The sequence below is a fragment of the Syngnathus typhle genome, linkage group LG5 (genome assembly GCF_033458585.1).
Source record: "Syngnathus typhle isolate RoL2023-S1 ecotype Sweden linkage group LG5, RoL_Styp_1.0, whole genome shotgun sequence".
In the NCBI taxonomy this organism is placed as follows: Eukaryota; Metazoa; Chordata; class Actinopteri; order Syngnathiformes; family Syngnathidae; genus Syngnathus; species Syngnathus typhle.
Window position 1 is genome coordinate 4,271,955 of NC_083742.1, and position 27,844 is coordinate 4,299,798.

The 27,844-nt window shown below is 41.9% G+C and overlaps 3 protein-coding genes across 10 annotated transcripts; 1 reads left to right on the forward strand and 2 right to left on the reverse strand.

Annotated features, from left to right (window-relative positions):
• Positions 1-762: 762 nt before the first annotated feature.
• On the reverse strand, positions 763-1,970 carry LOC133153776 (uncharacterized). The gene is made up of 2 exons (XM_061277876.1): positions 1,893-1,970; positions 763-1,307 (listed from the first exon to the last, which is right to left on the reverse strand). The coding sequence occupies exon 2, from the start codon at positions 1,303-1,305 to the stop codon at positions 910-912; it is 396 nt and encodes a 131-aa protein (XP_061133860.1). The 5' UTR covers positions 1,306-1,307; positions 1,893-1,970; the 3' UTR covers positions 763-909.
• A 3,300-nt stretch (positions 1,971-5,270) lies between these two features.
• Positions 5,271-12,487, forward strand: fam151b (family with sequence similarity 151 member B). 8 transcript variants are annotated; one of them, XM_061277869.1, is made up of 7 exons: positions 5,275-5,549; positions 5,693-5,724; positions 6,059-6,554; positions 7,591-7,750; positions 7,821-8,038; positions 8,771-8,906; positions 11,163-12,487. In XM_061277869.1, the coding sequence occupies exons 3-7, from the start codon at positions 6,440-6,442 to the stop codon at positions 11,323-11,325; spliced, it is 792 nt and encodes a 263-aa protein (XP_061133853.1). In that variant the 5' UTR covers positions 5,275-5,549; positions 5,693-5,724; positions 6,059-6,439; the 3' UTR covers positions 11,326-12,487. The 8 variants fall into 8 exon arrangements, with proteins under 8 accessions (XP_061133855.1, XP_061133856.1, XP_061133857.1 ...); XM_061277874.1 differs by lacking the exon at positions 5,693-5,724 and having other exon boundaries at positions 5,276-5,549; positions 6,059-6,357; positions 6,450-6,554; XM_061277871.1 differs by lacking the exon at positions 5,693-5,724 and having other exon boundaries at positions 5,271-5,549; positions 11,250-12,487.
• A 4,373-nt stretch (positions 12,488-16,860) lies between these two features.
• Positions 16,861-19,545, reverse strand: ankrd34bb (ankyrin repeat domain 34Bb). The gene is made up of 2 exons (XM_061277877.1): positions 19,099-19,545; positions 16,861-19,016 (listed from the first exon to the last, which is right to left on the reverse strand). Exons 1-2 carry the CDS (start codon positions 19,299-19,301, stop codon positions 17,561-17,563), a joined length of 1,659 nt encoding a protein of 552 aa, XP_061133861.1. The 5' UTR covers positions 19,302-19,545; the 3' UTR covers positions 16,861-17,560.
• Between the last annotated feature and the right edge of the window lie 8,299 nt (positions 19,546-27,844).

The following is a 27,844-nucleotide window of genomic DNA, read 5'->3' on the forward strand; positions in this document are numbered from 1 at the left end:
ACACAATCGCTTTTGTCCATATGGCGCCGCCATCATGAATGGAGTCGCCTCAGTGTTGCTTTGATGTGGATGTTTCCCCCGACTGAATAAATGCACTTGCATTAAAGGTTGGAGTTTTTGGTCTGACGTTATTTAAAAACTAAAAGTTAAAGAACACGTCTTAACTAGGGGTGCAAAAATAGAGGGCAGTGTAGGAATGGTGTCCAGTTCCTTGATCTGTGATCATTTAATTTGATGAATATTTTGCAATTTGTTGCTCATATCTTATCCATGGTTTTTAAAGTTGCGTGGCATCCTGATTGTGTCTCTAGTTTGTTTGGTCAAATAATCATTCATGCACTGTACCTTCCTTTCCAATCTTAAGATTGCGCTTTCAGTACAGTGGCTGGCATATGTCTATCATTTATTAATAAGAGGGTATTTGATCAATTTGTCTTCCATTTCACTACAACTTGACATCTTTATGCTGAAGAAGTCATTTCAAATCAGGTTCCATTTGGACTCCGGTCATTTTGCAGTTCTGGTATTGAATTGTCTGTAAATTGTCATGACCAGCAGGAATATGGAGCTTTACAATTACAGTGGAATGCAATTCTAAAGCTCGACTGTAAAGCACCACTGTGATGATTACAATCACAGAAATGTACCTGTCAGTGTAATTTCTGATTTTATGAAGTCTTGAGAAGTAGAAAACACTCAAAGTGCCATTATTGCAACATATGGTTGTCCTTTGACAGTGTAATCACGATATATACCGTCATGTGTCGTTTGATTATTGAAACAGACTTTATTTCCTTGTTGAACAAAAACTTTTGAGTCAAACATCCACAGTTTAGTGTATCCCTTCTTCGAGGTCCTCTGGGGAAAGGATAATGACGGGTAAAAGAACACTGTCAGCTTGAATGCGTACTAATTGTTTTGGCCGAGGGTGTAGACATAATGGAGGGTGCCACCTTTCTTCAGGAAGCAGTCATGTGCATGGGTTCCAGGTCTGATCTGTCTCTGGCACACTCCCAGCAGGTCATCAAAGACCAAATCACGATCATAAACCTCAAGTCTCAATACGTCTTGCGCCTGGGCTTTGAAATAGGAGAACTCCTCCTCCCACCAAGGGTTAACAGTGTCCTTACGGACCTCTGTTTTGCCAAGAGTGGCGGAGCCACAAAACACCTTCACGTAACCATCTGTGATTCCCAAAATGTCAGAAGGGAGACCAGTGGCACGCAAGTTAAACACCTTGAGCTGGGCCTGAGCCATGGGCAAACCGCATAGCACCAGAAGAATAAGGGAGAGACTTGAGGCCATGGCTGTGGGGGGAAGGGGGGGCAGAGAATCACATATCGTCATATGTAGGAGGAGGAGTAATTTGATATTTGTTTTTTACAATCATTATTTCACTAATGTGTAAAAAGCATTAGATACATTTTACAGCAAGATATTTTTGTGCATAAACGTACAGCTCTACCTTATTTTGCACAGTGACTGAAATTTCAGCATGTAAAATAACTCTTAAATTGTGTATGATTACCAATTCCCTACATAACACAATACCTTTAAAAAGTAAACACTTTCAGTTTCTTAGTGATCACGGGCTCAATTCCCTAAATCAGCATATATATATATATATATATATATATATATATATATATATATATATATATATATATATATATATATATATATATATATATATATATGAGACATCTCATACAGATATATATGTATATATATATATATATATATATATATATATATATATATATATCTGTACCATATATCTGTATGAGACATCTCATCAAATCAAATAAATTATACTTCTGTTACATTAGTTAAGCTGCACACAACAATATTTTGGATGGTAAAGCCAGACAAGGTGCATGCATTATTCTTACCTGTGCTTGGTGTCTTGGTTCTCACTTCTGACAGAGCTTCGATGTTTTTAAATGCCACCAGGGCTCGTATCAGTCTGATAAGAGTGTTCCAAAATACCCAAGAAGCACAACCTGCTCCATTCTCAGCATTTCGCAACACAATGTGTTGCAGTCCTTCTCAAATAATGGGTCACGCCCCCCTTGGGGCACGGTGCGTTACCAAGGGGGGCGCGTGTGACACCAGGGAACATGCTTTTCTTTTGGCTGTACTGGATTAAAGCGTAATTAGACATCCACCGCAGTAGGTGGGAGTAGCGGTATCACTCTAAGAGTGTGTGCAATACAGTACAGCTATACCTCAAACTTGACCCCCGCCCTCCATAACCCAGCCTTCTCCATCTCCCTCATCCATCCTCTCCCTGTTTCTGGAGGAGATAAAGGCGTGGATGAATCTCAGCTTCCTGCAAGTTAACAGTGACTAAACCCAAGCCATGTTAATTGGCACTCCCCATCAGATCCATACCTGCCCAATAACAAGCATCTTATTCGCCGGTCTCACTATTCCCCTCTCAGCCACTGTCACCAACCTGGGTGTGAAACTGGACCCTCAACTCAACCTTGAGTCACACATAAAACACATCTGCAAAACCTCCTTCTTCCACCTCAGAAATATCTCCAAACTCCGACCCACACTTACCCTGACGGATGCTGAGAAACTTGTCCACGCCTTTGTCTCCTCAAGGCTGGACTATTGTAACGCACTCCTCATCGGGATCCCTAGCAAGAGCCTCCAGAGGCTTCAGTACATTCAAAACAGCGCTGCTAGGATCCTGATGAGGGTGCGGAAAAGCAATCACATCACACTCATCCTCCGTTCTCTGCACTGGCTCCCCATCAAATTCCGAATTGATTATAAGATCGCCCTCCTCACTCACCATTGTATCCTCGGACATGCTCCCCCATACCTCAAAGAACTCCTTGCCCCAAAACCTGCCACCCGAAGCCTCCGCTCATCCAATTCACACCTTCTCCACGTTCCTAAAACCAAGCTGCGCACCATGGGCGACCGGGCCTTCTGCCATACAGCCCCTACACTGTGGAACTCCCTCCCCGACCACCTAAGAGCACCCCAATCCACTGACTCTTTCAAAACTGGACTTAAAACTCACCTCTTTACCTTAGCATTTCCGTAATTTCTCTCTTATCTTGGTTGTCGTCCAGTTGTTTTAAACTTGTCCTTGTTTTGTTTTCTTGTTTTTTATCTGCCATGTAGCACTTTGAGATTCCCCGAATGTAAAGTGCGTTATAAATATAATTTATTATTATTATTATTAGTAGTAGTAGTACAGTACAGTACAGTGTAGAGCGCACGGAACATACGCACACACAGCACAGAGCAGGTGATAAAAAGTGCAGTGGGACAACATGGAAAAATATTTAACAGGGTTGAAAAGAACGGCGGAGAGAGACGGAGATAAGAGAATTGAGACTGACACGAAAGCTAAGACAAAGAAATATGACGAAGCGTACGTAGTGCTCGGCTTCAGTGTGACTACGATGGGAGATGAGGAAAGACCGGTGTGTTTACTGTGCCTTACAATGTTGGCAGCGGACAGTATTAAGCCAAATAATTAAGGCCCACTTAAAGTCATTGCACCCCAATCACGCAGATAATATGCTTGAGGTTTTTCAGCGAAAACGGGCTAAACATTGCCAAAAATTATCCCACTTTGTAAATGCTACTTCAGTCAATCAGCAAGCACTAAGTATCATATAAAGCAGCGTACCAAATTGCTCAATGCAAAAAAAGAAAAAAAAAGAAAACACCATTGCAGAAGAGGTGATACTACCTGCAGCCATGGATATGGTCTCTGTCATGCTGCCTCATTTTGATTTAAAAAACCCACAAATTGTTTTATTCATTTTTGTTTTGTAGGTTAAAATGTTTCATATACTATTGTGCTCCTGAGTTAAATGTTGCTGGTTACTTTGAATTGAATATTATTTATTGGTTATTTAATTTAATATTCTGTATGTTTATTATTTTATTGTATTTTTCAGCATAAAATCCTGCAATAACATCCTGCTCCCCACACCCTTTTTGAATTGTCTACACTATTTGTACTATGTGTCCTCTCTGCATCCATTGCAGCCTGATCATCCTGGAAGAGGGATCCTCCCAACTGTGGTCTCTTCTCATCCAAGATTTCTCATTTCCCGTAGTTGGAGTTTTGAGTGTTTCCTTGCCCTCCTGGGAGTTTAAGATCAGGGGATGCCTGAGAATATTTGTCGTTTTTCACACGTCCTGAGTGTTGTTAGTCACCTAAATGTTGAACAGAGGCTGTGATGTACCGAAGTCAAATTCCTTGTTTGGCACACCCAAACATGGCAAATAAAAATTCTTGAATCTTGAATAAAATGGCAGTTGGCCAAGAATGTTTATAGTTTAAATAATTCTAATTAACTTTTTTAATTTCAGGCAAAGTGATGCACATTGAACCTGTTCTGTTAAATTTATTCTTCATTGTAAGTTGATCTTTCTTTTTTTTTTTTAATTTGGTTTGTTTTCTTTAATGTGTGTGTGTGGGGGAGGGGGGGAAATGTTTTCTTCTCCCCTGTGGGTGCATCACAGAAAATGATTGAGAAGCACTGTGTTAGAGCAGGATAGAGCCAGCCTGACACATCTGGGCCGTATACTCATACAGTGTTCCCTCACTTGCTGTCTTGCTATCACTCGCGGGTGATACATTCCAATTAACATTTTAAACTCTTTTTTTTCAGTCTCCCCACTTTAATGTTCAAACAAATTTTAATATCAAACCAAGAAAACTTGAAAGCAAACATTTTTTTAATTGTGGCTTTATTTTTCAAGGGGGGGGAAAAATATGTAAAGCTTCCTGGCCCTGCGTGACAAAATATACTTACTTACTCCCAAAATCTAATCTATGTGGAAAAATTGTGGCCTACTCTACCTTGCAGAAATTCTTTCACTGAAATTTTATTTAAATTTAGTTTTGTAGTTGCTGTATTTTTTTATTTTAAAATCAGTCAGAGATTGAATAGAAAACCAGAAAGAGACCCACACAGACACGGGGAGAACATGAAAACTCCACATAGTAAGGCCAGACTCAGAATCAAACCCTGAACCTCAATTGTGAGGTAGACTTGCTAACCAGTGCCCAACCGTCCCACCTCAAAATGGAAATTGTTTGGATAAAAAAGAATGTTTCCTTAATCCAGTGCTTCTCAAATAGTGTGTGGGGGGGGGGGGCGGTGCTATACCTGTGATATATACCTGTATACCTGTGCTATACGTGTGACCCTGGGGAACAGGCTTTTGTTTTTGGTAGTACTAGAATAAAGTGTAATTGCGCATCTACTACAGTAGGCGGCAGTGGCGCTCTCATTGTTACTTCTGTCACGTTTGCGACAGTGCAACATTTTACGACTTACAAGACAACAGGTTTGCCTTGGTTAGCAGTGTTGAGTCAACAGAAAGCTCCGACTGCGTCCCGTCTATAGCCTCCGTTATTCAACATAACAACCACCAACATGAACAAGTTTTTAACAGGGATGAAAAGAAAAGCGGAGAGAAACAAAGATAACGAAACAAAAGAAAGTCAGCCGAAAGCTAAGACGAGGAAATACGACGAAGCGTATTTAGCGCTTGGCTTCACTGTGAGTACAGTTGGAGAATATTATTTATTGATTTGATTTAATTTTGCAATGGTGCAATTAGTTGGTCAAACATGTTTACAGTTTAAACAAGGATTTATTTTTAATTTCAGGCATTGATGCACTTAAAATATTTTCTGTTGCAGACTTGAAACACGATTTGATAAAGTTATTCTTTGTAAGTTTGACCATATGTCTTTCTTTTTTTCTTTAATGTTAATAAGGATAAAATGTTAAGCAGAGATGGATAGTCACGGTGGGGAGTGGGGGGCGCGAATAGTTTTCTTCTTGCTAGGGGGGTGCGTAACAGAAAATAATTGAGAAGCACTGCCTTAATCTATTGTATAATTTGTCTAAATTGTATTTTTTCAATATATATAATGTCATTTTTTGTTTGTTCTGAATTTGCACTATTGTGATGTGTGTTCTGTCGTAGTTAGCGTTTGTATTTGAAATTTGTTCACTATAAGATTTAGAAAAATACAAAAGATTCCATTTCCGTGTTCCTGCAGGAGTGAACTATTCCGGAGAGCGGGGGTGGATTCGGGTTTCGAAGGTTTACCATTTTGCGTGAAACCAGGAAAGACTAAAATAACTTTATCCACCACGGAAACGATCATTTTTGCTGATGTGAATCTTGGATTAGTATGTTGTGTATATACTTGTTATTTTCTTGTCAGTCGTGTGCAGCCAGTGGAATCTTCCTTAAACCCTGTCCATACCGCGGTCGCCGTGGAGTGACGTCACATCTGTCCGTGAAGTCGAAGTCGTCTTTATTTCTCGACTTTGCAACTCAGACCTTCCGGTTCAAAGGGGCGTTCAAGTGCACTTTTCTTAGTTGAAAGTCGGAGAAAGCCCGACATCCTGTAATGGTATAATTTGATGTTAAAACGATGTGTGAGCAGGCGGCGGAGTATTTTCAGGGTCAGCTAAAGAAGAGAGACGCTGCTGAGCTGCGATGGTCACACGCAGTGAACAGCAGAAGCAAACTGACCGAGGCTCTTCAAGGTGGGACATCTGGGTTTCTCTTAGCAACGTACCATAAGTTCGCTAGTCAAGTGTAATTTATGGGCATTGGGATATATGCTCCATATTGGCTGTTAAGCATGCTTAACAGTACAATCAGAACAACCCACATACATGATCAGTCAACCCTGAATACATGAGACAAAAAAAAATCTGTAAACTGCGTTTCCTGCTTGGATAGGCTCGAGCACCCCCGCGAACCTCATGAGGATAAATGGAAGATTAATGACTTGTAGAAAAGGGAGGCAGGTTGAAGCAATTCTACTTATCTAGTCCCATCCCGATTTCAACCAAGGATTTACACTTCCAGACACAGTTTACATATCCACAGTATTACCTGTAATACCACCATCACCAAGAAGAGGAAGAAACATAATAGTAGACACAGAACAACATTTGATTTGAATACAGCATTGACAGTTTGATTTGAATACAGCAGTAACAAGTTACTCAATTTTGAGAGATTTTGAGTCACAATCTAGCAGGCACCCGACACAGCTCCCCAGCACCAGGCGGCACTTGCACCAACCAATCACAGCTCGTCGTCTCCAATGCTGACCTCTTGAGTGAATGAATAATTATACTAGTTACAGAAAAAGTTTCCACCTTGGATTTTTGAAAAACACTTGACCAAATGTTTGCGGCGGAGGGCTTGGGAACTATTACGAGTTCAAACCGATGATTGTTCTGCTGATTGATTCGGACAAACATAGGTCTTTTCAAAATGATCAAAATTGTGTTGTCCATCGGTGAACTCGGGGTTTGCAACTCTTGACCTCCCAGTTCAAAACGGTGCACTTTTCCTAGTTGATGTAATTTTCACTCAATAGTAAGTGGGAAAATTGTCGCCCGCTGAGATGGATAAAAATAGGTAGATTTTGTCTGCTTAATTAATATTCCACAAATGAAAGAATCAAAATGGCGTGTTTCAACCATTTGGGTTGCACAGAACATATCAATACAAAGAAAATGTAGTGGTTGACTTAAACCTTTTAAATCAAACTCCTTTTGCACTAAGGTCCTACTCATATGATTGAGGCTGACATAATTGTAAGAGGCTATGACCCTAAGGAGCCAGTCATGGGCCACCCTCCTGACACTGACAGTGACATCACATTGAAAGAGTGGCTTGAATATGTCACATTGCATGACAAGGGGATCAAGCTAGACTTCAAGAGGTGAGATTACATTCCTTCTAATTTGTGAGAGCTGACATGATGCTTACCCAATTTTGGTGCTTCCATGCAGCCTGGAGGCGGTGTCTCTTTCCGTGGGCCTGTTGCAGCAAGCGTTGGTTCAGATGACCTCTCCTGTGTGGGTCAATGCCGATATCCTTCCAGGACCTGGAATTCCGAACAAACCACTGGACCCTCAAGCTTTCTTGGCAGCTGTAAAGTCTCTTCCCACTAATATTGTACTCTCCCTTGGCTGGACCACAAAGTGGACCACAGGGACTGACAATCCAGGTGAGGGTGCATCTTGGCTATTATCGTTTGATGTTAGGGTATGTCTATTTACATGTCTATATACCACAGGCTAGGATAAGTAACTGCTGAAATATCAATTGTGCGTGTTTTCCTCATGTGTACGTTACGTGTCAGCATCCTTTTTTCCGTGTTTCGTCCCAAAAGTCACTGGCAGATGTATTATTCATTCACTTTCAGTCGATCGATTTCTGTATTTTACATTTGATGGGTTTTAGATGCAGTAATGCTGTTACAGTTTGTCATGAATTTGTTAGTTCAACTCATTACTGCATGTATATTCACATTTTAAGATCAAGAGTAGGGCTTTGAAAAAATATTATTCACCTAAGTTAGCTAAGCATAGCTTGCTTCATCTATGCTATCGACATTAATCAAGTATACATGTAGAATGGCGTGATTATTGTGGGGAAAGTGAGCAAAAAAAAGCATCCGAGTAGGGCAGTGGCGACTGGATCTGGTATTGTATTTCACTATTTGTTTTCTATTTTATAAGTCCTAAGTGAGTAAAGTGTTATTATAGTACATCAACTTTGGCATACTTTGTAGATGCGTGCTAACCACTGTCAAATTAAAATACAAGACCTCTTTATTTATATAGCGCTTTCACAACAGCTTTTGGTGTAAAGATGTCGATGAAATAATCGACCCAATCATTTCAATCGACGTAATCAATTCTAAAAAGAGTAAATATTGACATAACCGATTTTTTAGGTTACAGTTGGGAAATGGTGCATGAGATGCAGGACATCTGTCGAGGCTTGGAACATCTTGTCACCTTCCCAGTACGGGCGGCCCTTTTGGCCCAGTCTGTCTCTCAACTCGCATGGCTGCTGCAACAGTCAGACAGGTGACATCCCTCATGCACACTTTATTTGCTGTTGTTGTAATGTTTATTAAGTAGAATAACTGCTACAGATACAGTGAATCATATCACCCCAGACAGATTTTTATTTAACCAAATAAAACCAATTGAGAACAGCTCATTTGAGAAGCATATATTCAGCATTATCCGTTCCAAAACCAGTCTCAACATGTGTTTTGGATCATTGGCGCATCAATAGTGTTGCAGTTTTATCAGTCAGGCTGTTGATTTGAGGTGAATTTGACAAATTTTCAACTCGGGAACCATCAAAATGTGTGAGAGAACATTTTTGAACTTTTGACAACAACAACAACAGTGGTGACCAACAGACAATGATCCCATGCATATAAAAACTGGTTATGGAATAGATAAAGCATCTTCTGGAATGGCTATCCCAATGCCCAACCCTATGTAATATATGTAGAAATGATGTTTGTGCCTGAAAACCAGGTACATGATCAACCAATCCTGCTGAAGAGTAGTCAAATGTAAAAATTATTTAAATTCTGTTGCATCATTCTACCATTCAAAATGATCTGATCAACTCATTCATTAAAAGCCGCAAATTAATGCAACGTGTATGCAGTGGCGAAGCCAGAGGGGTGTCTGGGGTAGCAATTACCACCCCCATCAAAGCCCTTGCCACCCCTGGTGCCACTCCGCTGAAAATGGCCATGTTTTCTCATGCATTTCCAAATAAAATTCCAATTTACCAGCGGACTTTAATGCATCCTTAGCAGAACAGGCGTGTGTGCCGCACTCTGGCCATTCAGAGGGAGGGGGAGAGACACAGAGTAGCGCCAGGAAAGAAGAATGTGGTGAATGTACATCTTAATTTGGTAAACTAAAATCAACCAAGGCAATGTAATTTGCTAGTAGAGAAGGCGCTGGACTGTTTACCTTAGATTTAACTTAGATTTTATGTGGCTGTCCTGTTCAGCTGACTGACTGCCGACCCAATGAGTGCAACAATTGCAAAAAACCTTGTTTCAAACACCAGCTTTACCGCAGATAGAGAATTACCTCAAAATAGTTTCCAATAAGCACGCATGAGGTTCATCAAACAAGATGGCTTTTAAGAAGCGAGAAAAGTACAGAGAGACCTGCTACTTGTTCCATGAACTTTTTAGGTTAAGTAAAATCTGTATTGTGATTCCAGTTAGCACAGCAACCTGTGAAATACTAAGTTCCTCTGCCCTTAAATTAATCAAAACCCACATCAGGACAACAACGGCAGATGATGTATTGTACCCTTAATATCAATAAACAGTTTGCTTCACGTCACCACAACCGCAGAATTTTTCTTTTTTGAATGCTTGTGAACTTGAGGTAACTTGGTTGTGAACACAATGTATTGTGAACATGATTTTGACATGTGAAGTTCAGGTTTTGTTTGTACACAATGTATCATTGTTGTATATTAAACTGTCTTGTATATTGAATATTGTACAGCCTGTATATTTTGTAAAATATCCATCCATCCATCCATCCATCCATCCATCCATCCATCCACGGAGGTCATGGGCGTGCATGTAAAATATGCATATTTTGTAAACTATATTTTTGTAATTGTGATTGTATGGTTATCCTGGCCACCCCAGCTTCTGCCGCCCCCCCCCCCCCCCCACTTTGCCACCCCAGTGAAAAAAAAACTGGCCCCATCACTGCATGTATGCTCATGAACTTTAGTATAATGTAACCTTTGCAATGTAATTGTGCAAACTGGTATTATTTAGTTTTGAAATTAAGTAAGCAGACACTTTGCCCACATCTAGCCTTGACAAACATCTAGTGAGCAAGTGGAACAACAAGGCAATGTGTTCTTGGGCCCACAGACTGCGTAGGCAGCTCAAACTGTGCTTCCTATTGTGATTTAGGTGAGTGGTGGAGCACAAAGCAGAAAAGGTGAAAGTAGATGAGTGCGATGATTCATTCAATCAGTCACGGTACAGAAACAGCTTAGTTTTGCCCAGTGAGGTCTCACAGGAATACAGCTACAGCATATGAATGTTTACATTGTGTACAAACCTGTCCCTCCATCATTCAGATATCGATGCCGTTTTGTTATCAAAAGGTCCCATCAGTTACTTGAGCAACATTGGGGAAGCCTTCTCTATTAATTAATGCATGAGAGAATTACTGTATACGTTACAATTGTCCCATGATGTGCTTGTGCTTATAAAAAAAATTCAAACAATGAATTGTTTAAAAGAAATATATATACACTTTTGTCTTGTGCAGGTATTCTCTAACTGTGTGGACTGGACAGAATGACAAATTTAAAGTAGAGGACCTGCTACCTTACAGAACATGTTTTGATGTCAGCAGGATCTGCTACGACCTACCAGAGGTGCTAAGGATGGAACTGACAGACTTTACAAGATCAGACATGAGGAATAATTAGTCATGCTGAATATGGGAACCTCGACACCTCTGGATGTGCACTGTGCCAGCCACTTCTACATTCTATTATATACGTAAATTAAATAATAATAATCCTTATTGTGTTTTACAATGCATTTGGTTATGCTAAAAGTGCCGCCTTGACAGCGTCCATGCTAATCTCTGCTCCATTATTTTATCTTTTTTTTTTCAAAGAAAATAGTCAGGCCATTAGTATCTAGAGACAGTGAACTTTTACGACCATATTGTCTGTAATGGAGTTCAAATTTAGCATTTAGGGATTCCAACCAGTGGTTGTATAAATTAAAAAATACCGTATTTATTCTAATTATCGCCCAGGGCGATAATTAGAGAAAGTTTATGTCCAACAGTGGGGGTGAGCGATTAATAGAGAACACTTTTTCTCTGATCGCCAAGGGGCACTGAAATGGGCGATAATATGTATATTTTCCTTATGTAGTATGCAATACCTGCATCTCACTGGTGTTCTTAACACTAGAACAGCGGCTGTTATGAGCTACCTCTAACAGCGGGGTGCGTCAATTGACGCCGTCGCACATCACATGTTGCGCACGTCATGTCATCGCGATCGTCTTGTTTGAGCGCACGCCCCGATCACGTAATTGAGGATATTGTAGCGGAGTGACGAGTATCATTGTATCATAGTTTACGGAGAAAAACATTTTTAAAAGGACATTCGACGTGCTGTCAAATTAGTCATATTTAAACTTGGGCAATGACGTCGGCATGCGGTCGCGGAGGAAAACGTAAGTTTTGCAGGGAATATTTAGCAGCATGTGCGATAATTACAGGTATCAATGTTTTTTATTTATGTCATCGCTAACACACACTGGGCGATTAGAATATGGGGGATAATTAGAATAAATACGGTACCTAAATTCTGAGCGCTCAACATTAGACCCATTTTGGTTCCATGACTACACTTTTTAGGATAAGCTCAGGCCACCGAATTTTCAATTGACTATTATATTTCTTGCTTTTTTTTTTTAATGGGTTAAGTCATTTGACATCTGCACTGTATAATGCCATCCTATCCATTTTTTAGCCTTTGAGCTAATGAAACCCCCATTGTGGAATCAAACAACAACAAGCATCTACAAAGAAATCTGTCTTTTTTATGGGATAAAATAATACCTCAAGAAGCTGCATTACTTTTTAATAACTGACCTAACTTTATTTCAGAAAAGCTTATCTCTTTAGAAAGCCTTATATCCAAATTGGCGATTTGCTTGCATCCCTGAAGTAAGTACTGCATGCTCAAAAGGAAAGCAGGTTGCCCGTGGCAACACTTGCACTCGACCTTCAAGATTCCCTCAACTGTACAGCATTACATCACATTATATACAAACGACTTTGTATTAAGACCATAACCCATAATGTGCCTTGTGAATTGTTGAATTTCCATGGTGAAAAATGCAGTGTACAGGACTGTCAGAAAATTAGAATAGTGTTATAAAGTTCTTTATTTTGTGTAATACAATTTAAAAATGAAGAATGCCATACATTCTGGATTCATTACAAATCAATTGAAATATTGCAAGCTTTTTATTATTTTAATTTTGCTGATTATGGCATAGAAAACTCAAATATCCTATCTCAAAATATTAGAATATCATGAAAAGGTATACGAGTAGGGTATTCAACTAATCACTTGAATCGTCTAATTAACTCAATACACCTGCAAGGGTTTCCTGAGCCTTGAAAACCACTCAGCTTGGTTCAGTAAACTAAATGGCAAGTATGGGGAAGACTGCTGATCTAACTGCTGTCCAGAGGACCATCATTGACACCCTCCATCAGGAGGGTAAGACACAAAAAGAAATTTCTCAAAGAGCAAGCTGTTCACAGAGTGCAGTTTCAAAGCACATCAACAAAAAGTCTGTTGGAAGGGGGAAATGTGGTAGGAAATGCTGCACAACCAAGAGAGATGACCGCAGCCTTAACAGCATTGTGAAGAAGAGTCGCTTCCAGAATTTGAGGGAGCTTCACAGACAGTTGACTGAAGCTGGAGTCCAGGTATCAAAAGTCACTGTTCACAGATGTGTCCGGGAAATGGCCTACGATCCCAATATTCCCGTGGTCAAGCCACTTCTGAAGCGTCTGACTTGGGCTGTGGAAAAGAAGCACTAGACAGTTGCAGAGTGGTCCAAAGTCCTTTTTTCAAACAAAAGCAAGTTTTGTATTTTATGTAGAAGTCAAGGCGCCAGAGTCTGGAGAAAGGCTGGAGAGGAGCAAAATCCAAGTTGCTTGAAATCCAGTGTGAAGTTCCCACAGTCAGTGATGGTTTGGGGAGCCATGTCAGCTGCTGGTGTTGGTCCACTGTGTTTCCTAAAGTCCAGAGTAAACACAGCTGTGTACCAAAAGATTTTAGAGCACTACATGCTTCCGTCTGCTGTAAAGCTCTATGGAGATGATGATTTCATTTTCCAGCATGATCTGGCACCTGCCCACAGTGACAAAACCACCAGTAAATGGTGTACTGACCGTGGCATTACTGTCCTCGATTGGCCTGCCAATTCCCCTGACCCGAACCCCATAGAGAATTTGTGGGGTAGTGTGAAGAAGAAGCTGAAAGACCCAACAATGCAAATGAGCTAAAGGCTGCTACTGAAGCATCCTGGGTATCCATAACACCTCAGCAATGCCACAGGCTGATTGCCTCCGTGCCACGCCGCATTGATGCAGTAATCAGTGCAAAAGGATTCCCAACCAAGTACTGAGTGCATTAATGGACATTTTCAAATGCTTGATTTTGTTTTGCTGTTATAAATCTTTTTTTTTTACTTGGTCTGAGGAAATATTCTAATTTTTTGAGATAGGATTTTTCAGTTTTCTTAAACTGTAAGCCATAATCGGCAATATTAAAATAATAAAACGTTTGCAATATTTCAGTTGATTTGTAATGAATCCAGAATGTATGGCATTTTTGTTTTTTTAATTGCATTACAGAAAATAAAGACCTTTTATCACAATATTCAAATTTTCTGAGACAGTCCTGTATAGGTGTGTTTGGAGGACGTGTGGTGAATGGTCTTTGTTGTTTCGCTGGTCTCCAAAAAAACACTCAGTGGACAATGGCTGGTCCGGGTAAGGAAGCACTTCGGTGACACGCGGCTGATTGTGAAAAGATTTATTCAACCAATGTCAAAGTGATGTCTCTCCAAAAGTTAGAGTGGCCCCAAGAGCAAAGATGTTTCAGCTCTCGACAGCACAGATGTTCGCCCCAAAAAGGCCCTCGCGCTTCTTGCTCTTGCCCCTTGCGCCCGCTCTTGTCCTTCACGGCTCTCCGCACTCCTCTATCTGTTCCCCCCATCATTTGTACCTCGTAAGACAACAGCTGCGGTCCGAGTCTCACTCTACTGGTTACTTCCAATGCCCTTAAAAGGGCATGGACAAAGGTCTTCCTGGTCACGGACGAATGGCCCTTCCATATTCTAAGTACCTACACATTACTGAAACTAGAGCTTCTCTGTACCGCAAAAATAGCTTAGGGTCTTCTCACTGCTGCAAGGTCGCCATTTAAGGTGACATACAGAATCCAAAATTTACTTCAGACGCTTAGAGACCACTCTTGAGTTTGAACATTTTACTGAACTCAAAACACACAGTTTCATCATCTATTCTGAAATTAACTTTGTGAGGAATATATAAGTGTGGCACAATGTACCGTTTTTTTCCATGTATAATGTGCAAAATTTAACTAATTTATTGTCCTAAAATCTGGGGTGCGCATTATGCATGGGAACAACAAATTTTGAAGAAAATCTCCCTCGAAATAAAACTTCAAATCACCTTTCTTCTTGTTTGTTGTCAATCGTGCATCGCATTCAGCCATCCTGCCCAACACACTGTAGTCAGTAAAATTCATGATTGACGACACATCGTTTGATGCGATGGTGCAATCCTTGATGGTGTGTTATTGTCAAATTGTTTGGTTTTTAATCTCCATCGCAAACCGGATATCATACGGAGGCCGCCATTACAGATGCGCAGAACGGACGCGCAAGACACGTCAGCTATATAAAGAGCGAGACTTCAGTTCTCTACCTATTAGTTTCAATTCACAGTTTAATTAGCAGTTTCAATCAGCAAATAACAAAATGTGTATTACAAGTAATATTTTATTTCACAACACTTTGCCTTGTTCCTTTCTTCTCTGCTGTTCACTTCAAACACGCTCCATACGAACACAATGCTCTCGTATCAGACACTTGCTCGATCACCTGCTCGTTTGCTGTCACAATGTACCCTACACAAATCTGAAACATTTGTTGCGGCTCCGAGTCACGATGAGGGGCAAGTTTTGGTTTCCAAGGGTGGTTTTATTCCTCTTCAACTTCTCTCCAATACAGAGCCGCCTTTTTCACATGTCCACACGTCACATTCCTCTCTTTTCATTTTAACCTAACTGATCGCGGTGGTGCCTTTCTGGGCAGTCGGTGAAATCAACGCCAACAAAAAAAATACATCCAGCCTAGTTAAGAAATCACCAGAAAGATCACCATGACAATTGTGAATAATAAATAAATAATTATTATATATATTATATATATTATTATTATAATAATAAATAATTGTGATAAATAACTGGAACATCACTCAAATATTGGTGATCCCGTTGAGAGTCTCACATATTTCTTCGCTATCGAGTTTGCTACTGCATGCGCAGTGATACTGACCGGCAGAATAACATCCGGTTGTTCCCAAAGATGATCTTTTTTCTGAAATCATTTTACGTTTACGGACTTAAGTAAAAGTCAAAATTTGAGTGCGTATTATACATGGATACTGGCTTTTCTCTAGCATCGACTATACATGGGGGCGTATTATACATGGAAAAAAATGGTATTTGTGCAAATACATCTAGCCATGCATCAAAGTTCACACTGTCACATGTGAAAAACATTTATAGAACAATGACAAAGTTTTTATTATTTGTCCTTAAAGTGTCCCTCCGGATATCCCAATTTGAGGTCTTGATGGGGAAAGGGAGCAATATTGTAAAGTTTGGGCAATATCTGATGTTCCTATTTTAATTTTCATATTTGTTAGTCTTGTATTCTGTGCGCTACATGACACTATCCAATACAAGAGCAGTATCACACTTTGCACCTACACAATGATTTCAGACAGAGATCAATTTAACAATGGTTATTTTGTTGGAGTTTTTAGGTGATCAAAAATATTTAAAGAAACTTAAAGTCGACTTAGTAATATTTAGTTGCTGATACTGTGCTTGCAATAAATGCTGAATTGCATTAAACGTGTGACACATTCACACCATTGTATTTTTCTTTTAGAATTCTTTCCTGGCCTATCCCTGATGCCCCTTTCACTTTTTTTCCTTTCAGTTTTCCCTTTTGGCATGTAACAAAAGCACAAGTCTTAAGCGTTCAAGTCTGGAGATTATTTCCATGCATTTATTTCTGGAAAATACACAACATAGCATCTTAAGTTAGAACCTATCCATTTTTATATAATTAAAATAAATGTAGCATATTGTGAGTGATGTGAGTCACCCCACTCACTCTTTGTTCGATCTTCTGCCCTCTGGGAAAAGGTACAGGAGCCTGCGCTCCCGCATCACCAGACTCACCAACAGCTTCATTCTCCAGGCTGTTAGGAACTGAACTCTCTCCCCCCTTCTGCGTAGCGTCCTATACTTTTGCGCTATATTCTGACTGTCTGCTGTGTGCACACTTGCTCCATTTTTGCTCCTCTTATTTATTGTGTTATTTGTTTATTTATTATTTATTCATCACTCTTATTTATTCATTGTTTGTGCCTTCTTGTTTTTATTTTTTGTGTTGTTTACTTGTATGTATATTGTGTACTATGTCTTGTCACCGTGGGATACTGGGAACGTTATTTCAATTTCTTTGTGTGTCTTGGCATGTGAAGAAATTGACAATAAAGCAGACTTTGACTTTGACTTTGACTTTGACTTTGATATGGCTGACCGGTCACAGATGTCTTGTGTTTCCTAGGTGTGTCCAATTACAGTGATTATTGAAACAATAAATAGCTTTGAATACAAGATCAATTTGAGATGGCCTTTTGCCTATGCAGACTACGATACAATTACAATTAGATGTATCACTATTGCATTTTGGTTAGTTGTGTATTGGTAAAAAAATTTAAATAAAAGCAATACTGAAACTAAGACAAATGGGGAAATGAATAGGAGCCACTGGACAAACCGGTCCAAAAAATGACTAGTGGTCTAACTTTTCTTCAAAGTTAGACAGCTGCTTAATCTGCTCACTCTGCATGGAGTGGCGCCTCCAAAGCATTTTGCTTGTTTTCATGACCTGTGGGAAAATAGGCGCACAGGGCAAAATGGGCTTTGATCCTTTTAAAGCAATATTGAGTGTTTTGCTAGTTGCAGTCATTGGGCGCAGAGTGTTACAGTTGACGCCAATATCTGGAATGGGAGCATGCAGGTTCAGAGGGGGCAGATATCCTGGCCGAGTGGAGGAGATGTGATCTTGGAGAAGGGCCCCTGAGCCTCTTTGTTCGAGTCCAAAGGCACCTTGTCTCTGGACAGAGCTATCCAGAGACTCTCTGGAGCCTAACAGAGTGGAGGACCTACCGTTTGTCAGCTTGGACCTGTCCGGTCCCTTGGTCAGGCAGTTTGAGCTTTTGTCTTTGCTGCCAAACTGCAGTAACTGAGAATCTGAACTGTAATGGTCAACACCAATGTTACGTCGATGAATAACGTTTTGAAGACTGGAAATATGTAACTGTTGAAGACTATCTGATGTAGCTCCATCGGCAGGAATGGATTCACTGGGAAATGGCAGATTGTTTTGTTGATGCAAGTTGGGGTGCGAAGTGGAATGCTTTGTGCTTGCAGCACTGTCATATGACATCTTTCGAGCAAAGCCTCTCCAACATCGCCCTTTGTTGTCATTCTCTGATATGTTGTCCAGTGCTTTCAGTAGTCCATCTTTCATATCCATGCTATGGTGGCATGAAACAGCTGCTGGCTGACCATGGAAGTTAAGGCCCCTGAAACACAAGACCTCCTCCGGTTGCTTATCTGCCAGCAATGAGGTCTGCACCTTCTGAAGAAGTTGGGGTGGGTTTTTGACCCATTGCTGTGAGTGTAATCTCTGAGGATTGAGCCGCTTGTCAACATTAGGAGCATTTAATGGACTAGGATGTTGAATTGGAGAATCTGCTTGAGAGGTGCTGACGCTAACCCATGAATCGGGACACTTGTTATTTCTGAGGCCAAGAAGGGGACTCCCAGGCTGAGGAGAAGCACTTGCTGAGGAACTGTGTGGAGGAACTCGTCGTTGGATGTCGAATGGTGATGAGGAGGTTGGTGAAAAATATGAATGCTCCTCGAGGTCAGGGGGTGGAGAGACATTTAGGTACTGCTTTGTTGTCTGGCCAGATGGAAGCTTGTTGGTGGTGATGATGATGACCTCCTTTCCCTTAGCATTACAAGCATCCAGAAGGATTTTAAGGATGGCCCTGTTACCTAAATTAACGGCGTAAACCAGTGCTGAGAATCCAGAGTGGTCCTCCAGAGTTGGATCGGCACCGCTGCTCAGCAGGAGGGACAAAATTTCAGTTCCATCCTGCCCAAGGCACCCATGCATCAAGGCAGTTTTCCCACTCTTGTCTTGAATGTTGGGATCGGCACCATTTTCCAGGAGATACCTGTTGGATTCAAAGGCAACTCCTAAAAACATTGACCATAAAACAGCATGTATGTCGACTTTCAGGGAAAGATAGGACTTACTGGACCATTTTGTGCCTGGGTACACTTTGGGAATCTGAATGACGTGTCTTGCAAGCCACCATTAGTGGTGTCTCGCCATTTTCGTTGCTCTCGTTAATGTAGGCCCCTCTCTCCAGAAGCAGCCGAGTCAGACGTAGACGACTCTGATAAACAGCCTTCAGCAGAGAATTGCCATCGGTTCGTACCTTTGTTGATTTATCCATTGTTCTGCTGCCCAAGATTTACAGTCAGCATCCTGAGTAACAGATCACCCAGTCACCCATATGTACGCACAGCACAGCCTAGAAAAAAAAAGAGCTGTAAGGTTGTTGTAATTTATGTATTCTTGGCAGCAGGTAATTTGCATTGACACTATGCGTTTTATCTCCCACTGCTCACTTCCAGTTACTAAAATGTTGCATTTACCACACACTGAAATATTACGAAAATGATTGGGTACTAATGTAAACACACAAAATTGACAGAAAAGTAAAACTGTCTGGACTACAAGTCCAAGTACCGTATTTTTTGCACCATAAGGCGCACTGGGCGCACCCTCATTGATTTTTTTATTTTAGAACAGGTGTGGCCAAACCTTTTGACTTGCGGGGCCGATTTGGGTTCTAAATTTTAACCGGGGGGCCGATCCAGGAGCACATGGATGCAGTGTTTGTGTGAAGTAATATAAATGACATTTGAGGGTCATTGCATAAAAGGTTTTTACTTTTAGTAGATACTAAAGCATGGATATTAAAAAAAAGCTTTTTGAAAACAAATGCATTTATTAACAGCATTAAAAAAAGATTTCACCCAAAAACTACTATCAGTGATTCTTATTAAATACGACACTGATACGATGAATAACATTTTCCATCACTTCAGCGCCTACAGGTCAGATTTATAAAATATGTTTATGAGGCGAAATCACATCCAACGGCAAACATTCTGACCAAATTCATCATCTTGAAGAATCAGTGAAAGAATACATCTAAATAAAGTAATAAAGAAATCAATAGTTTCCCTAGTTGGTTTCCCTTTTTTGCTAGTGCCTCAATTATTAGGATAGAGCCGAGGTGTCGCTCCGTTAACCTAGATCTGTGACGGGCTTTGTTGACGTTCATGTGGCTTAACGTCTTCTCACGCGCGTAGGTCGACCCAAAAATGGCATGTTGATGCTGGAAAAAAGCCTGTACCCATGTATAATACGCACCCAAATTTTGACTCCTACTTAAGTCCGTAAACGTAAAATTATTTCAGAAAAAAGATAATCTTTGGGAACAACCGGATGTTATTCTGCCGGTCAGTATCACTGCGCATGCGCTAGCAAACTCGATAGCGAAGAAATGTTTCGGATTTGTGTAGGGTACATTGTGACAGCAAACGAGCAGGTGATCGAGCAAGCGTCTGATACGAGAGCATTGTGTTCGTATGGAGCGTGTTTGAAGTGAACAGCAGAAAAGAAAGCGCATCTGTAATGGCGGCCTCCGTATCATATCTGGATTTAAAAAAAATAAAAATAAATTGTACCCATGTATAATGCGCACCCCAGATTTTAGGACGATAAATTTGTTAAATTTTGCGCATTATACATGGGAAAAAACGGTACCGTTTTTTTCCGTGTATAGTGCGCAAAATTTTACCAATTTATTGTCCTAAAATCTGGGGTGCGCATTATACATGGGTACAAAAAAAAAAAAAAATGTTTTTTTTTTTTTTTTTTTTTTTTTAAGTCCCAATGATCGTCACACACGCAGGGAGGCAATGGGTCCCATTTTTATAGTCTTTGGTATGGTCTTAACTAGGCTGGATGTAATTTTTTTTGTTGGCGTTGATTTCTCCGACTGCCCGTAAACGCACCACCGCGCTTCGTGCGCGCACGGGACAGCAAACGAGCAGGTGATCGAGCAAGCGTCTGATACGAGAGCATTGCGGTCGCATGGAGCGTGTTTGAAGTGAACAGCAGAGAAGAAAGGCAAAGTGTTGTGAAATAAAATGCACAGAACGGATGCGCAAGACACGTCAGCTATATAAAGAGCGAGAGTTGTTTTCTTCCTATTAGTTTCAATTCACAGTTTAATTAGCAGTTTCAATCAGCAAATAACAAAATGCGTATTACAGGTAATATTTTATTTCACAACACTTTGCCTTGTTCCTTTGGTCTCTGCTGTTCATCCTAAAACACAAAGGCGCTCTTTAAGCAATGCGACAGTGAGCGCCCGGCGCGCTGCGGTTGCGCGACCGCACCAAATTAAGCTCCCTGCGCAGTGCGCACTGAGGTCCACTTAAATTTTAGAAAGTACATCAGGACTTTAAAAATATCTTCTAAATTTCAGCGACGGCTCTGTCACACTAATCGACCAGCCCGGTGCAGTTGGGCGGTCGGCGGCGCGCTACGGTTGAGCGTTCTCTCGCACGCTTTCTCTCTCGCTCTCTCTCGCTCTCGCACACACGCAAACCGGATATCATACGGAGGCCGCCATTACAGATGCGCAGAACGGATGAGCAAGACACGTCAGCTATATAAAGAGCGAGAGTTCAGTTCTCTACCTAAATCCGTATTACAGGTAATATTTTATTTCACAACACTTTGCCTTGTTCCTTTCTTCTCTGCTGTTCACTTCAAACACGCTCCATGCGCACGGAGCGCGGTGGTGCGTTTATGGGCAGTCGGAGAAATCAACGCCAACAAAAAAAATTACATCCAGCCTAGTTAAGACCATACCAAAGACTATAAAAATGGGACCCATTGCCTCCCTGCGTGTGTGACGATCATTGGGACTTAAAAAAAAAAAAAAAAAAAAAAAAAATTAAATTTTTTTTAAAAAAAAATTCATAAAAATTGGGTGCGTATTATACATGGGTACAAGCTTTTTTCCAGCATCAGCATGCCATTTTTAGGGGTGCGTACTATACATGGGGGCGCACTATACACGGAAAAAAACGGTATATTAATGTTGTACTTTTGATTTGATTTTGATAATTTTGTAGTTTAGATTCAAATACCTCGTTGGGGGGGGGGGGGGGATTTCCTTTTTTGTTTACGTTAGAAAGGTTCCTATGTTGATGTTGGAATTCAATGTATATTTTGTGTTGAATGTTGAGTTAGAAAGTTACGTCACCACGCCTTAAGTCTCGCGTGAGTTACATCAGCTTATCGCTTGGTCTCCATGTGTTGAAGCAGTTTTGAATGCTTCATTGCCTGGTTAGTTATCCTGTCGCCACATATTGGCTTTGCGGGCTCGACTGGGGAAACGTGTCACGTGACTGGGACGAGTTTCTTGACCTCAATTAATTGATTGTCGATAAAAAAAAAATGTTTCTGTGCGGCTTGGCGGCCCGGTACCGGTGGTTGGGGACCACTGGTTTAGAGTACAGTGGAGCCTCGGTTTTCGACCACAATCCGTTCCAGAAGGCTGTTCGAGAAGTGAATCGTTTGAATTCCGAATCATGTTTCCCATTACAAATAATGGGCAAAAAATAATCCGTCCCAAGGAAAAAAAAAAAACCACCCGCCCTTTTTAAGCACTTTTTCATTTGTGCCTTTTTGTCCGATCGCGCAACTGCAGCGCACCGCCGAACACGCAACTGTAGCGCGTCGCCGACCGCGCAACTGCACCGCGCTGGTTGCATTATTGTGACAGAGCCGTCGCTGAAATTTAGAAAATATTTTTAAAGTCCTGATGTACTTTCCAAAATTTAAGTGGACCTCAGTGCGCAGGGAGCTTAATTTTGTCCGATCGCGCAACTGCAGCGCACCGGTGAACGTGCAGCCGTAGTGCGCCGCTGACCGTGCAACTGCCCCTGCGCTGGTCGCATTATTGTGAAAGAGCGGTCGCTAAAATTTAGAAAATATTTTTAAAGTCCTAATGGACTTTCCAAAATTTAAGTGGACCTCAGTGCACAGGGAGTTTTAGGATGGCTTTACTGCTCCCATTTGCTTCCTTTGGAGGCATGGTTAGAGTTGATGCAATCCTCAGAGTAATGTAATAACGAACGGAGTCAGTTGGCATGCGGGTCCTCGCGGGTCCTCTCGCGAGGTTCGACAACCGAATTTCGTCTGACATCCGAAGCAAAAAAACCTCGAATTTTTTGTTCGAATATCGATTTGTTTGGGAACCGGGACTTTCGAAAACCGAGGTTCCACTGTATCATACATCTTACCGAACCGTTACGCGCAGTTAGTTATGTGATGTGTGCCGTCTATTAGTGTTGTGTGACGTCAGAAGTTGAGCGTTGACTTGCTGCATTTGTCTGTTGAAGGATCACACACACCCCGACACACACACATACACTCCCCCCCCACACACACACATAACACACATCCCACACACCTTTCACACGCTTCATACCATAATCACACAAGAATCACATTCACACACCCAAAGACACTACAGTACACACACTTGCTCTCACATCCTTACGACAAAACGTGTGCCTTTGCCAATGTCCCTGTATGCCCGTATGATCCAATAAAGAAATCAAAACTAAACCACGTCTTCCCTCCTGTGTCCTGACCGACACTCAGGGGTGAAAAGAGCATAAACATGCGAGCCAACCCCCTATACAGTCCTCAGGATCCCCAACAGTTTATAAACAAACATCTTGCACTTTTGCCTTGCTTCTCCTCTTTCCCTGCACTTTACATGTTCTAACTCGGCCAGGTCATACCAAAGACTGTAAAAATGGAACCCATTGCCTCCCTGCTTGGCACTCAGCATTAAGGGTTGGAATTGGGGGTTAGAAGGAGTGGAGCTCTTTACAAGCCCTAGGCTTCGTCTCCCTCCTTGCACAGTTATTGATATAATATGTGCTAAACAATAAACTAACTAACTAACTAACTTCTCGACACAAACCCTTACCTCAACACAAAGTTTAGACAGGCTCAACTAGTTTGTGAAGCACATAATGTTGGCGCATTGTGCATATTTCCGGCAACTTCTCTGAACAAAATTATCCTAGTCATTAAAAAAACTGTGTAGAAAAAGACATTTTCGGAATTATTTTGCACTGATTGGCAAGTTTCGCTACAGTTGATAAAAGAAAGAAAGGACAACATTGAGTTTTGTTTTCTAGCTATACCACACACCCAAGTAGGTGATTGTGTCCCCCCCTCCAGAGATAAAAACAAATGTAGGTAGAATGGTAAAATGGGGCAAACTACAACACCCACCCTGCTAAAAACACCCATCCTTCCTCTGAAGCACTTTTTCTTACAAGGGTCGCGGGTATAATAGAGCCTATGTCAGCTGACTTTGATCAGTAGGTCGTGGAGACCCTGAGCCGATTGCCAGCCAATTGCAGGGCACACAGAGACCGACAACCATTCACACTCACAACCTACGGCCAATTTAGAGTGCCCAATGACCGTACCATGCATGTTTTTTGAATGTGGGAGGGCCATCCGGAGGAAACCCAAGCAGGCACGGGGAGAACATGCAAACTCCACGCAGGATGGCCGGAGGTAGAATCAAATCCACCATCTGCAATACGAGGCGGATGTGCTAAACAGTGTTCCACGGTGCCACGTTGTTAAATACATTATCAAATAATTACAGTGATCACTTGCCACTTCGCGCTTCACCTTTTGCGAATCCGCTACTTTGCGGGTTCATAAGTGACGAGAGAACGGCATTTAAATATATGCTGACCATTTGATTCAGGTGTGTTGCAACAGGGTGACATGCAGGACACCGGCCCTCCAGGACCGGGATTGCCCACCCCTGATTTAGGGGTTGCAAAAATGGGAAAAGGGAGGCGAGAACGCCAGCAGAGCAGGTGCATGAGGCAACAGACGAGCTAGTCAGCGAGCTCGTGTCGTGCGTTGTGGTGGCATCTCGTTACACAGCGGATCAGGCAAACGGGAATCAGGTGGCAGGCGTGCGTGTGTCAAAGCAGACTAATTAGTGACAACTGACCAGCGATTGGCGTCTATATACACGCCCTAATCAGTGGGTAACACGGGACAGGTGGTAGCGATCAATGTTGATTACCCTCTGAGCAATGTGCGTCACTGCGGACGTGACTGATTGCAAGCGCAGGAGGCGACCGCCGGCCACGAGCGAGGGAAGAAGTACCAACCGGTGCAGACGAAGTCGAGACACGTGACACTCTTACGTTTTTGTTCTTTTATTTACTGTAAAGGTATACAATATATGCACAGAACAGTGTGAGAATGGTTATTAAGGGAATAGGAAAGGTTTGTGTAGCATACAAGTATGGGGGAGGGTTTAAAAAGCTTTAATATTGTGTACTGGACCAACAGGAGATTAATGTGCAACTGTGACACACTTTGGTTTCGCTATGCATGATGTCTCCCAGGTTAACGTAATGTGTTGAAGGTCACTTGGACACTTTGCATTGCTTGGCAAGGAAAACATCTTCTAAATGACTTGCTATACACCCATGCTCTAGCAGGCAACAAGAACACTCGGTGTTGGAGATTTCAATACAATGGTGTTTAAATTTCTCAATAATACATATACCATTTCAACTTTGTGGATTTTCATTTTTTCACGGGTGGTTCTAGAATGCATCTCCCACAGTAAACAAGGGATCACTGTACATCAAATGCATTTGTTGTGATTCTGTGCCTTCTTCAATGATTGTGAATGTTCCATGTATTTAGATTCAAGATTCAAGAGTTTTTATTCGCCATGTTTGAGCGTGCCAAACAAGGAATTTGCCTTCGGTAAATCACACCCTCTGTTCAACATTTAGGTGACTAACAACACAGGACATGTGAAAAATGGCAAATATTCTCAAACATCCCCTGATCTTAAACTCCCAAAAGGGCAAGGAAAATGAGAAACCTTGAGAAGAGACCACTGATGGGAAGGTCCCTCTTCCAGGATGACCAGGCTGCAATGGATGCAGAGAGGACACAGTACAAACAGTGTAGACAAATTCCAAAAAGGTGTAGAGAGCAGGATGTTATTGGACAGTAATGACTCTGAGACTTTAAGAGTGGTGTGAGTTCATCAAAGCAACAGCCTGGGGTAAGAAGCTGTCACAAATTTACCGTATTTTCCGGACTATAAGGCGCATCTAAATACCTAAAATTTTCTCAAAAGCCGACAGTGCGCCTTATATATGGACTGAATTCCTAAATTTAAACTGGCCCGAAGCATTGTGTCATGAAATCAATCATAAGTGGCTAGCTGAAAACTATGAACCATGAATCTAAAAGACTATGGATCCTCATTTTCTGATTATAAAGTAATTTGTTCAAAGTCAAAGTCAAAGTCAAAGTCAGCTTTATTGTCAATCTCTCCACATGTCACAACACACAAAGAGACCGAAATTACGTTTTTCTCTATCCCACGGCGACGAGACACATAACACGATAGACATACAAGTACGCGACACAATATAAAAACAAGAAGGCAAAAATTCAAACAATCAATAGTAAGAGTGATGAATAAATAATAAATAAACAGATAACACAATAAATAAGAGGAGCAAAACGGAGCCAGCAAGCATAGTGCAAAAATAAAATACATCATAAACAAAAAGGCACAAACAATAAATAATAAGAGTAATAATAAATAATAAATAAACAGATAACACAACAAATAAGAGCCAGTGTGCATACAGACAGTAAAAGTACAGGACGCTACGCAGAACGGGGGAGCGAGTTCAGGATCCTAACAGCCTGGAGTATGAAGCTGTTTGAGAGTCTGGTGGTGCGGGAGCGCAGGCTTCTGTACCTCTTCCCAGAGGGCAGAAGCTCGAACAAAGAGTGAGCGGGGTGACTCACATCACTCACAATCGTGGTCGCCTTGCGGGTGAGATGGGAGGTGTAAATGTCCTTCAAGGAGGGGAGCGAAGCACCAGCAATCGTACCAGCCGTGTTCACTATGTGCTGCAGGGCCTTCAAGTTGTAGTCAGTGCAGCCGCCACCCCAAACAGCAATACAGCTGGAGAGGACGCTCTCAATGGTGCCGCGGTAAAATGCAGTCATGACGGCCGGAGGAGCGCTCGCGCGAGTGAGTTTCCGCAGGAAGTACAGGCGGCGCTGGGCTTTCTTTGCCAGTGATGCGGTGTTGGTGGACCAGGAGAGATCCTCACTGATGTGCACCCCCAGGAACTTGGCGCTGCTCACTCTCTCCACCACAGCACCGTCGATGGTCAGCGGCAGGTGTTGGGTGTGACCCTTCCGGAAGTCCACAACAATCTCCTTGGTCTTGTCGACGTTCAGCAGGAGGTTGTTGTCCCTGCACCACGTGGTCAGAAGGTCAACCTCCAGCCTGTATTGAGTCTCGTCTCCCTTGGTGATGAGACCCACCAGAGTCGTGTCGTCAGCAAACTTCACGATACGGTTGTCGCTGTAGGTTGCAGTGCAGTCATGCGTCAGGAGGGTGAAGAGCAGCACACTGAGCACGCAGCCTTGGGGGGCCCCCGTGCTCAGCGTGATGCTGGCGGAGATTTTGTCACCAACACGTACTACCTGTGGCCTCTGACAGAGGAAGTCCAGTAGCCAGTTGCAGAGGTAGGTACTGAGGCCCAGCGCGTCAAGTTTGCTGATGAGGCGTTGTGGCACAATGGTGTTGAAGGCAGAACTGAAGTCCACAAACAGCAATCTCACATACGAGTCCCTCCTCTCCAGGTGGGTGAGGGCCGAGTGGAGGGCAGAGCAGATGGCATCCTCAGAAGACCGTTTGGCTCGGTACGCAAACTGGAAGGGGTCAATGGTGGGGGGGAGAACGGATCGGATGTGCTCCATGACAAGCCGCTCAAAGCACTTCATGATGATGGGCGTAAGTGCCAC

Bases quoted from the DNA above. Each gene is read 5' to 3' on its own strand.
- ankrd34bb (XM_061277877.1), bottom strand. From the start codon at position 19,301: ATGGATAAATCAACAAAGGTACGAACCGATGGCAATTCTCTGCTGAAG. The intron at 19,017-19,098 runs GTAAGTCCTATC...TGAATCCAACAG, and splicing joins CCCAGGCACAAAATGGTCCA to GTATCTCCTGGAAAATGGTG.
- fam151b (XM_061277869.1), top strand. From the start codon at position 6,440: ATGTGTGAGCAGGCGGCGGAGTATTTTCAGGGTCAGCTAAAGAAGAGA. The intron at 6,555-7,590 runs GTGGGACATCTG...TTTTGCACTAAG, and splicing joins ACTGACCGAGGCTCTTCAAG to GTCCTACTCATATGATTGAG. The intron at 8,039-8,770 runs GTGAGGGTGCAT...CCGATTTTTTAG, and splicing joins CACAGGGACTGACAATCCAG to GTTACAGTTGGGAAATGGTG.
- LOC133153776 (XM_061277876.1), bottom strand. From the start codon at position 1,305: ATGGCCTCAAGTCTCTCCCTTATTCTTCTGGTGCTATGCGGTTTGCCC.